Source organism: Protopterus annectens, chromosome 3.part0, assembly GCF_019279795.1.
Source record: "Protopterus annectens isolate FY-2018-M chromosome 3.part0, PAN1.0, whole genome shotgun sequence".
Lineage (NCBI taxonomy): Eukaryota > Metazoa > Chordata > Ceratodontiformes > Protopteridae > Protopterus > Protopterus annectens.
The window spans coordinates 785,505,356-785,518,429 of NC_056731.1; the positions used below are offsets into that span (position 1 = coordinate 785,505,356).

Genomic DNA, 13,074 nt, shown 5'->3' on the forward strand with positions numbered 1-13,074 from the left:
AAAATATATCTGTCAGATCACTGGGAGTAGGACGGAAAAGATAGTTTAGCACTAAAAGGATGCACATAGGGGGCTGGGGGTTAACCAGTGATAGAAGTAGATTGCTGGAAAATGAGATGTTATATACAAGTTAGATTAAATGGATTATGCAATAATGTTACGTGGCTGACAGCAAATTATACAATATACTTAAATTTATGCAATAAAAAATACTTCTCAAAATTATATGAATCTGCTGGATAGGTATTTGTGCCCATCTGAACATAATTTCATCAACAGGAGCAACCTCTACAAAATGTCATGGTCCTGCTAAGCATCAGTGCTCTTATCCAACAAGCGCATCTTCCAAAAACAGGTCCCACTAAAACAGCTACAGTTTGTTACACAGAGACAAGCAGTCCTACTGCAGACCAGCTTACCATTTTATAAACCTTTCTGGAAGATGGTCCTGAAAACAAAACCTTTTTGTATTTAACTAGTGCTCACAAAAAACATGATGGGTCAACCAAATATAATTATCCCTTAAAACACAATTCACCGACTGATGGCCATTGCATATAGTACATGCCATTATTTGTTCCTTAAGTAGTCAGAGACTTAGCAACTTCATTTTATAGCACCATCATACCTCTGAGCCTCTTAGAGCGTGAATTCTGGATAAAGACAAAAATAATGGGGGGACACAAAATCAGGGATAGAGTTTGAATATTTCTCTTATGGTCTTAGAAGTTGATAGAATAGCAGGCTTTGTATTAGCATACATTTTCTGAAGGATATGAAATCTGAAACTCAAATGTTTGTCATTAAGTGATTTCAGTTCTCAATGACTAGCTAGAAAAATCACACATTTTATGAATAACAGACCAAAATATGAAGCAAAATCTGGACATCCTTTGAAATTATGGACAGCTGAAAGGCATTACTGTTACATAAATCACAATCTGCATCACTGTTTTCTAAGGCCCTTAATATGATAGTGTAAGATTTATCATGTGCCTTTCGTATGCTTTTATCGACTTCAGCTTAAGAATCCAGAGTTCTAAGACCAAAATGCTAAAAGTTGCAAAATACACATCGGTTCTAAAGTAAGAAAAGGATACAACATAGGCAGCATACTTCCATCCATAAGGCAGCAGAGGTATATAGATACCAAAGCCTACAATGGCAAAGTACGTATAAAGTAACCATGCAATAAGCTGGAAAACATGTAGCGGTAACGACCAACCATTCACTCGGGAATGCTGTGGAGCACTGATAAGGTCATGTTTGCTTGATCCATGTGCTGGACCTGTTCGCCTTAACCTCCTGTCATAGCAGTTCATCTGTAAGAAAATGTAGAAAACAAGATTATACTCAGTGTCCAACACATTCTGAACTACACTTAACTGATTTTATATCTGCAGCTTTACAACAGACCAGACACAATCAAGCATCCATTCTAAAACCAGCTACCTGCTCTTCGGCCTGGCACTCTGTGACCTCTCTAGCACTTACTATAGCAAAATAACAAGACAGTCATTCAGTTACAAAAATATGGTACCTTATCGGTAGCCAAGAACTGAATTATATGAACTGAAGGAATGTTATCACAACATTTTAAAAAAATTCATCCCTAACACCAAGAATGCAATCTGCAGAGCAGGGTGTTTTTATTTTTATTTTTTAAACAAATTTGGCTTCTTACTGTCATTATACTTTGTAAAGAAATGAAACAGAAAATGTATTTAAAGAGAACTCTCTCTCTATATTTTACCAATTTTCAACTGGTAGATGTGATTGCCAATACATCTCTATCTGAAAGCTAGCAGAAATAAATAAAAATTACATTCATACTACCAAAGTACAATTACTGATTAGAATATGACAAGCTTGCCTAAGAATCCACACTTTTCTTGTTACTCTATGAAAGCAATACTCCAGTCTAAATGATGGCACTAACATTATAATACAAAAATATATGTCTGAATCTCTGACTCCCTTGTGCTACACTTGGCCTATAATTTGTCTCTGGATGTGACTGTATCTACAGAATGACATGTACAGCATAGGCTGAAACAGACCGACAGCTACATAGTGTGTAGAAGGATGATGCCACTGACTGTGTCCCACATAATCCAGCACTGATTAGTGGTACAGATGCTACAGGACTTGCAGGAGGTTTGAGAGCAAACTGCCAGCACTGCCTAGCCCATCATGGTAAGGAGGCAGTATGTTTGACAGATATACTGACATCTGCTGGAGGACAGATGTGTACAGCATGCTGTGAAGTAAGGGCTGGGGGACATGTGCTTGATCTACCACAACACGTCTGTGCAGTAGCCTTTGTCTCACAAAACTGGGAGCGCAAAAGTGCATGAATAAGACCTTCTCTTATAGGTAGGAAGGTATGCAAATCAGCTAAGATTGGGATTAGGCCATATATTAACAAAAAAAAAAAAAACACTCATGCATACCACACCATAATCAGCTGTTGCCTGGTATAGAGACAAAGACAAAATGATTGTGCTGGGGGCCAAGACAAGGGAAGACAGCGTACCCAAATACATAAATAAATTACATAAATAAAAACTGACAGCAGCATCTGTGTTTACTGTATGAAGTAGCAAGCTATAGCTTAAAGGATCAGCACTTCTGAAGAATACTTCAAACGTCAAATCTTTGAGCACTGTGACATTTACCTGCCAGTAGTCTCTAGGGGCAACTATATGACGACTTCTGAGTGAAAACAAAAACACAAGTGTGCTGGGAGAAGGCAAACAGCAAAGCCTTTCCCCAAAATATCATCTTTCACTGTTTTTTTTCCACTCATTAACATATAGTAAGGTTTAAGAAATTAAACAAATTATGTCATACAATTTGCCACCGTGATCGTGGAACTTGAAGTAAACATCACTCCTTCTATAATACTCTTCAGGACAGTAGTCCAGCTGGTCACAGCTCATCACTTTATACTCTTTCGACAAAAGTGAAATTTTACTCAGTCTAAATGCATGTGCCAACTATCTATCTCAAACCATGGAAAGTACTGTGAATGAAAAACAAAGGAACCCTGCATCTTATATCTGAAAATGAAAAAAATGTTTGCATCTTTGATAAATGTTATTTGAAGAGTATCCACTATAACGATAGAAAATGAATAGGTACAGTGGCTGTCTATATACCGAAACACAATCCATTCAAACTTTATTAAGCCCTTAAACTCTTGAGTAGGATACAAAGTGCATGCAAATGTTAAATATCCATTTTCACTTATGCAGACTTAGCAAGTGAAACACTGCACGACTGATTGCACAATTTAATACTTCCACCTGAAGAATCATACCTACATATTGTTTTGTATCTGATTTCCACTCAAAATCTATGCAAAACCAGAACAGTTAAGAAAATAGGTTCAGGGAGGTTTGAATGTCAACATTTAAATATAACTTTCAGTGTCAAATCTAACAGCATCCTATCACTCACAAATATAAACATATATATATATATATATATATATATATATATATACACACACACACACACACACACACACACACACACACACACACACACACACACGTGTATGCATTTTGCAGGTATTCCCCAAGGTTCACTCTTAGTACCCTTCCCATTCAGCATATTCATTCTCCTTGCACAGAATTCAAACTATCCAACCTTATTCTATAAGCTAGCCTTGTTTTTTATTCATTTATTTTTTTTAATCAGCTCCCAGCCATAACACAATAATACACAAGCTCTGACTAATTGTCCACACCTTGCAACAATGGCTGTATAACAAGAAACTTAAACTAAATCCCAAACATAACAAAAGCAATGTATTTTTGTCGCTCCCTACAGCCTAAAGAAACTACCTCCTCCTACCATCTACCCATCTTACAACAGCCAACTCATAGAACGTATCTCATACTTTAACTACCAGAGTCTCACTCTAGGCCTAAGTTTAAATGTACTATTACACACCTCAAATGTGAAAACTAAAAATCAGTACCACAGAATTTGGATGCTACAAAACTTCTAACTTCTTTACATCTGAGGGAAGAAACTCCATAGGCAAAAATATTCTGCAACATCAAGTAAAATATACATTGCCCCTCCTTACTTACTCCTTCTGGAAAAAAAAAACACAAAACAAAACTCAAAGACCTATAGATATTGTCCAACAAAATCTCCAGTTTCATCGTTCTCTCTCCAGAAAAACTCTACAAGACAGTTGTTCTTGATAAAAAACAATCTACTGTTACTTTCCTTTATCCATAAAGCGTTACACAGTGAAGCAACATATCAGTTTTGATCTCAAGGAAGCAATGCTACTGTACTCACCAGGCCCACTTTCATCTACTAACCATGCATTCTTGGTCCTATGCCGCACACTATGGCCTCCCTACAAAGTGCTCTACATGGCATCTACAGAGCAGATATAAAGAAAGTACAGTTGTGTAAAATCTTACCATAATAGTTGATGTCCTCTGCTTCACTGTTGCAGTATTCTTTACCAAAGGGATCTCTTGCCAAGGTTAGCCCAACGTCCGGACAGTATACCAAAGCTTTCAGCCCTTATAGGCATTGTAAGACACAAACATATATGCTCCCTGTGCACAATGTAGGGTATAAAGGTAACGTAAGGAGGCAGATACTCATAACTGAAAAAGCCCCAGGAGGAAAAGAATACTCTCAGGGACAAAACAAGAATATGTTCATCCAGAAGGAGAAAGGAAGAAGAGAGAATGGCCCCCTCTGCCAGGAGGGCAACCAAGAACACAGGGCAAGAGCATAACAGAAGGGGAAGGAGGGAGTGGACTGAATACTACAACAGTGAAGAGGACGACATTTACTGTTATGGTAAGATTTTACACAACTGTACTATATCCTTCCATATCACTGCTGCAGTATTCTTCACCTAAGGGAAAGTACCAAAGCTTAAGAGGAAGCCAGGGAGGAGGAAAGGAAAGAACAGCCCTCTGCAAACCCATGCAGGATATCTCTGGCAAAGCCAGCCCTGGCCCTGGAAATAACATCCAACTTATAATGTTTAGTGAAAGTCTATAAAGATGACCAAGTAGTAGCCTCAAGGACAGAATTGGTATCCACCAGATGCAGCAACCGCCCTAGTACAATGTGCCTTTACCAATGAGGAAAGACATTTTCCTTAAAAAGAATAACAAAAAGAAATGGTTTCAGAAAACCAAGAGGAGATGGCTTGCTAGAAAGCAGCCAAACCCAAAATCTTGGCATGACAGGAAACAAAAAGCTGCTCAAGTTTGTGAATAACTTTAGTTTCATTTAAATAATATCTGAACTGTCTATGCAAATCCAAGGTGAGAAGAATCTTCTCACTAGCAGACTGAGGAGAAGAAAAATGGAATGAACATGAATAAAGTGATTAAGGGATAATTCATTAACCACCTTAGGCATAAAAAAAAGGATTAGTACGAACGGACAACCTGTTTCTATGAAAAACTAAAAAAGGAGGAATAGCCATGACAGCCTGAAGTTCAGACACTCTTGACAGAAGAAAGAGCCAAAAGAACAGACTTCCAAGTACAAATCTGTAGGGAAGCTAAAGTAGACTTAAAATGAGCCTAGGTTAATTTTTCAAACACAAAACTGAGAAGACACCTCCTACCTACACCTACGACATCTCCAAGAAGGTGGAACAGGCTTCCTCGGGGGACTGATATGAAGGCTGTTTTAAGGAATTTTGACCTCAAACCTAGAGGCCAAAGGAGGAGTAAAGGGCGGACAAGCAGAGATTGCCAACTTAAACTGAAAAATATGCCAACCCAGCATAGAGTGGATCACACAAACAAGAGAGAAACAAATACACCTCCACAGAAAGGGATCCAAATGGCAAAAGAGGTACCAGACAGAAAATCTTTTCTATTTGGACATATAGGATTTTCTGGTAGTGGGTTTCCTGGTCTTCTGCAAAACCCAAAGCACATCTTCAGAAAAGAGGTGCCTAAATCAGATCAAAATGCTATCACCCACAGTGTCAGCTGAAGAGTGGACAGGTGGGAATTGACAAGAGATCCCTTTCTCTTGTGTGAGATCTACCCAGTGAGGTATGGTAATTGCCCGTGGCCAAGTGAGAAAGAAGGGGGAACCAATGCTGTCAGGGGCACAAGTGAGTCACCAACAAGATTTTGGGGAAGTTCTGCCTGATCTTCTGCAAAACTCACGGTAATGGAGGAGGGGGGGGCATAGAGAAACATCCCCTTCCATGGAAAAGACAGGGTGTCCATTTTCCACATCAGAGGACTTGGGACTCTGGAAGAGAATAGAGGAAGTTGTCTGCTCAAGTAGATCGTTTTGCCTCTACTCTAAGGAATACTCCACTGATGGACAATGTCCAGGAACACATTTCTGTGAAGTATCCATCCGTGAGCTTGTGTTCTGAACCTCCTCAAAGAGTCTGCCACAAGACTGTGCTCTGAAGGAATGTAAACTTGATACTGCGTAGCAAGATCCCAAACCTGAAAAAACAATCTGCAAAGGAGATAGGCCCTCATGCCCCCCCTTGCTTGTTGATATACCACATCAGTCTGGTGTTGTCAGTGAAGAGTTTGAGGGTCCTGGAATAAAAGATGGAAAGAAATGCTTGCTGAGCCCTCATATCTTTTATACTGATATGATCCAACCTCTGACGAGGAGGCCAGAGAGACCTTTAGGGGGGTCCACAAAAGGTACCCCCACCCCATGTCTGAGGCATCCATGAAAAGTTCCTAACCAAGAACTGGAGGTTGAAAAGGAAGACCTAGATTGTGAGAGTGTTACTTATTCCACCTTTGAAGCTTGATCTTGAGACAGGAAACTCCAAGGGGTGGCAATGCGAGAGTCACACCAATTTGAGGTACCACTGAAATTTGCTCATATGGAGCCTGGAAAAAGGGAACATAGGAATGGTGCAGGACATGAGTTCTAGAACTCAAAGAAATTCCCTGGCTGTAACAGAGGAAGAAAAGACTAGAAAAAGATCATCAGGGACAGAACCTTGTGGGCAGGAAAAAAAACAGCATAAGAAGGATCCAAAGCCTGCATCTGAGGAAAATGTGATCCTGGGAAGCTATCAGAACTGATTTCTGGAGGTTTATGGTGAACCCCAGACTGTGTACAAGGCAAGTGTTGAACTGGAGAGCCTGTATCAAACCGTTCTGAGAAGGAGTTTGAATAAGCAGATAGTTTACTAAACAGGGAAAAATATAAATGCCTCAAAGCCTGCAAAAAGCAATTTGTTGAATACCACTAGGGCAGTAGAAAGTCCAAAGGATGAAGCAGAGAACTGAAAATGCAAGAAAGAAACAAAGAAATACAAACATTTCCTAAATACTGGATGAATGGGGATGTGAAGGTATGCATCCTTGAGTAAAAACCCTTTCCTCACCTGGGTAGGGGAATGGGCTGAATGGTTCCCTGATCCAAAAAAGATTGCACAGCCTCTGGGAAATGTGAAATCTGTTCTCAAAGAGGTTGAGGACTGCCTGAAAAGGGAGGAAGCAATGTTTACAAGCCATGAAATATCGCTGGCTGATAACTGACAGAACCAAAGAATCTGAGGTGATCTGATGACAATTAGGAAGAAACATGGAGAGGGAAAAAGTCATGGGGACCTGGCTGAGGAAAAAGGAAGGTAAAATGTCAAACAGTACCAGGTTTATCCCAAAACGAAGGTTTCTGAGAGGAAGGAGTGTGAGTAAACTTAGCAGGAGGAACATTTCTAGAACCCTTCTTAAACTTAGGAAGTGGTAAGTCTGTCTACAGACAAAATCAGTCTTGGAAGGATAGTTCCTGTGAAACTAAGGAATAGGGGAAACAAAAATATTCATAAGTTCCTGCAAAGTCTTATCCTTATCCTGGAGACATTTAAATAGGTCAGCAGCAGCAGTAGTCCTAAAAAGACTTGTGTTATCCAGAGGAGCATCCAACAGTTTGGCCTTGACATCTTTAGATAAGGCTTAAAGACATACCCAAGAAAAATGCCTCATCACTGAACCAAAGCAGCAGCTCTAGAAGAAGCATAAGCTGCATCACAGCTGCATTTTATTGAGTGGCAGGCAACTTGAGAAGTGAAACAAACAAGGAAAGGGCAGAGGCCTTACCTTCAGAATTAGGAAGGTCAGATACCACCTTAGAAACTTGGGAAAGGAGTGTAAAACCATACCTGGTCATACAAGTCTGATAGTTAATGGCCCTAAAGGACAAGGGGACAGCAGTATAAACTTTCTTGCCCAATCTTTTCATAGCTTGACTGTCCTTATCAGAGGGAAGGAGCTTAGTAGATGGCAACAACATATGTGACTTGACCAAAGAAACTGGTATTACAGAAGGATCAGTAGAAAGGCACTCAAACAAATGTGTGGTCCTCAGAAACCTTATAGAACCTATCAGGTTTATTAGGACCAGGAGGCTGACAGGGGCTAGAGAAGTAAAATAGGTATCCAACAGGGCAGCCAAAACAGGAGGGACAGCTGAAGGTTTAGGAGACTCCATCTAATGGAACAGTTCCATCTGAAATAGTCTATTGTGCATGCAATAGTATCCTCAAAGGACAACTCTTCCAAGGGGGAATCTGGACCCCAAAAATCTTCTTCCTCCAAACTGTAGTCCAGGGGGAAGGAATTTGGGAAGAATAAGCCAGGGATCCTGCTCCAGAATCCAAATACTCATTTGATGAATCCAATTCCCTAGGCCTCTTGACAGGATTGGAGGACCAAAGGGGAGGGGGGCAAGAACAGACACCTCTTGAGGATGCTTCAAGGCCATAAAATCCTTAAATAAACCACAAGTGAAATCCTGCTATTCACACTGGCGATACTTAACAGGGAAAATATGCTTAGTTTTCTGTTTCTTTTTATGCAGGACATCCACCTAGGAAACCCTCAGAGGGTAAAACCATTGACATGCCTCAATAATGGTGGTAGGAATTTCCTCACTCACTAAAATCTGAGAAATCCCCCTCAGTCCCCAGGTTCCTCCTCAACATCAAGTGCAGATGTGGGAAAAGCCTCAGAGAACATGCAAGAACTTGGATCCATGCTGGCCTCCATCGGGGTCTCGGCACAGGAATCTGAAGCAAACTCTGGGCAGTCTTCAGGGCTTTCACTAGCCTGCAGAGACACATCTAGGGGAGGATGGACAGCAACCAGATTGGGCTTAGCTTTGTTGGCCTTTGTCTTGGCAGATATCTGGCCCTTGGGACAGCAGGATTCCACCACAACACCCAGAGCCAACAGCTTAATTTATTGCTTCTCAAGATATACAAACAAGGAGAAAAGAGGACAATATGGTGGGTCATCGTGGAAAACACCCAGACAAAAAAAAAAAAAAAAAAGACAATGGTATTGATGGTCTTTATACGGAATCTGCCTCCTACACTGACACTTTTCCTTTCTGGATGACATGAACACAATACCAAACATTAGCAGAAAAGAAGAGAAGAAACCCCAGCAAGGAACTTATCTGAAAAAAAAAGAACTTGATAACCAGCACAGCAGAAGGTTGTTCAGACAGATGTATGATAATGGCATTCAAACTGGTGGCAAAGAAGATCTGAGTTGATTGCGTCTGTACATTACCTTTATGCCCTACATCTTGAGCAGGGCTTTGTTATACTGGCCAGACACTGGGCTATCAACTGGCAGGAAATCCTTTAGGTGAAGAATACTGCATATGGAAGGACATCGAAATTTTCTCCCTAGGTCTATCCCACCTATCACTTTCACACTTCCACAGCTACCTTTAAGATCAGCAGCTAGCTTTAAAAATGGCAAAACTCTTTCTTATCTGATCAAATTGTACCTCTAGGAGTCCCCCAAGGCGCAGTTCTTGGACCACTGCTCTTCAACATTTTCATCAACAACCTACATACAGACACCAAACATGCATCCATTGTGCAATGTACAGATGACTACCATAATTTGAGCTGCACCAAGTCCCTAAGAACTTCAAATCATCACCCATCCAACTTTTCCACTACAGAAACATGGCTAGACAATTCAAACTTACTCTTAAATCCTAAGAGAAGCAAACTTATGCTTTTTACACCCAAACATTTCTCATCCTTGAAAATCTCCTTCACAATCACATCAGCATAGATAAAGTAACAAAATACAAAGCTTCTAGGCATCATCATTGATAACAGCCTCAAAGTTGACTTGCACACATAAAAGGCCAGCACAAAAAAAAAAAAAAAAAACAGGACTGCTCAATACATCCAAACCCTACTTTATAAACAGCCAGGAAAACCACAACCTCAAGACAACCCTCCTTTATGCCTCAGCTAAATGTAGTAACCTACAAACTACTCTAACAATACACAACAATAAACAAACAAAAAAAAAACCTTAATACCAAAAGGTATGAATTCTGAGCTTAACTGGATATTCTTCCTTTAATGAAAATGTGATGTTTAATTGGTATTTTTATTGATTAATTGGATGGAGTATATATACTGCTACTTCTTTCGGCTGCTCCCGTTAGGGGTCACCACAGCAGATCAACTGTTTCCATTTTTTCCTGTCCTCTACATCTGTCACACCAACCACCTGCATGTCCTCCCTCACCATATCCATAAACCTTATCTTAGGCCTCCCTCTTTTCCTGTTACCTGGCAGCTTCATCTTTTTCCCAATATACTCTGCATCCCTCCCTCAGCAAATGTCCAAACCAATGTAATCTTGCCTCTCTGGCTTTGTCTCCAAACCTTCCAACCTGGGCTGACCCTCTAATATACTTATTCCAAATCCTGTCCATCCTCGTCACACCACTGCAAATCTTAACATCTTCAACTCTACCACGTCAAGTTCTGACTCCTGCCTTTTTATCAATGCCACTGTCTCCAACCCATATAAAATAGCTGGTCTCACTACCCTCTTGTAGACCTTCCCTTTCACTCTTACTGGTACTAGTCTGTCACAAATCACTCCTGACACTCTTCTCCACCCACTCCATCCTGCCTGTACTCTCTTCTTCACCTTTCTTCCACACTCACCATTACTCTGAACTGTTGATCCCAAGTACTTAAACTCATCCACCTTCTCCACCTGTATATATACTGATTGTTTTATTTGATGTGTATTCTCCCTGAAGTCATTTTAGCCGAGATGTCAAGAGAGTGAATAAAGTTCTTTTGCTTTTTATTGGGTCACTGGTTTTTGGTTTTTCAAACTACTCTAACAAGTTTGAAGCTTGTTATAATAAAGTAGCAAGATTTGCAACCTCCCCTACAGGAGGGTGGAAGGGTCACCATTCTCACCTCCTTCATTCAATCACCAACTTCTCTCACAGTACAAGTATACAGCCTACGTTATTGCATTTCTATTTGTTCTAACACTGTGGAGACAATGAATAGACCTTTGCAGTGTTGTGCATTCATACCAATTTCATTCAGATAAGATAAGCTTTATGTATATTGAGCCAGTGCCCTTTAACAAGTATATAATACTGTATATATATATATATATATATATATATATATATATATATATATATATAAACTATTTTTGATATACTGGTTAATCTCATGAATGCTTAACAAGTGATGGTTTCATATTGTGCTTAGAGTAGTGCTATGTTATGGTAACTTGCTCTACGTCTATGTATATTATATATATATTTATATATATATATATATATATATATATATATATATATATATATATATATACACACACACATACTGTACTAATGTGGTTCTGTATCAGTATACGTACTGTTAACCTACTTTAAGCTTCTATTCTTAAACTTTTTTTTACCATCTCTCTATTATTGTACGCCTCCCATATTCTCTTGCTCTGACTCATTGTGGTCCTTTCCTCTCTGCTGTGTGCCCTTGGCAGAGCGTGTTCACCTACACTTTTTGCCCTGAATTATCCCCTGTGACTACGCCCGGGTGGATACCTAATTTTACCACAAGCTCAGCCAATTCTCCAGCCAACTATAACAAACTCTGCTGCCTCATCCCCTCTTGGAAATTGAGCCAAGCTTTCATAGAAGACTCCAAGGAACTTTTTGCCCTGAATTATCCCCTGTGACTACGCCTGGGTGGTTACCTAATTTTACCACAAGCTCAGCCAATTGCCCAGCCAACTATAACAAACTCTGCTGCCTCATCCCCTCTTGGAAATTGAACCAAGCTTTCATAGAAGACTCCAAGGAAGTATGTGAATTTGCTGTTAAGCCTTGAACTACTATAGTTGTATGCCCTGCTAGGTGTTTAAGTACGCTCCCTGCCAGGAAAGCCAGCAGCCTAAACCTTTCTTATTTTTGCATCTCTCTTCTTCCCCCTCATCTAATTCCCTGTTCCACTCTTGCTCCTTTCTCTCGTCAGTCCAATCTAGTCCAGGGACTGTCCTGGTGGCCTAGGTGCACTTCAGAATTTGTCCGCTAGGTGACATCCTCCCCCCACTACCTTTGACTTCAATTCACTTACTTCTTGTACCATCTCTATGCTTTTAACTTTTCTTTTTCTCTCTCTCTCTCTCCTTAAACATTATAGTCCACTCTAACCTACTAATTCCAGGTTCCCTCCACTTATCCTTAAGCAATCAACACTCCACTGATAAGTTCTCAATCCTCTCCTGCCCTCCTTGGTTCTTCCCACTCCGCTTGCCATGCAGGCTCACTCCGCTCCCCTACCCTGCCCCCAAATTCCGCCCGCCCCCAACACCTCTACCTTTATTACCCCATAACCACACCCACTACCATTCCACACCTATCAGTCTCCTGCTACCTGGGAACACCTATTTCCCATTTCCCGCCCACATTTACCCTCACTCACCTCTTCTAAACTATCCCACCTAGACAATTATCTTCCATTATTACTTCAATACCCATCCTTACACAACTCTCCACTCTCTCTCCACTATTTAAGAACTTACCAGCTCCTCTACACATAAGTCTTTCTTGTAAGTAGCCCCATTTCAACATGCTACCTAAACCCTCACTCATCTCCCTTTTACTACCTCTTCTTCTTAATTTATCCTATCTTTACTACCTCACCCAGCCCATTAAGTCGTACCACTCACAACCCTTCCATGTAACTAACCATCTTACTTCTCCCTCAAACTCACACATCCC

General features: G+C 40.3%; 1 protein-coding gene across 2 annotated transcripts in view; it reads right to left on the reverse strand.

The window, feature by feature from the left end:
- LOC122796555 (palmitoyltransferase ZDHHC11-like) overlaps nt 1-13,074 on the reverse strand; it is a 1,296,289-nt gene that overhangs the window by 825,759 nt on the left and 457,456 nt on the right. For both annotated transcript variants that reach the window (XM_044065129.1, XM_044065131.1), the window contains exon 2: nt 1,101-1,322. In XM_044065129.1, the coding sequence (XP_043921064.1) occupies nt 1,101-1,322 (222 nt within the window). The remainder of the gene's footprint in view (nt 1-1,100; nt 1,323-13,074) is intronic.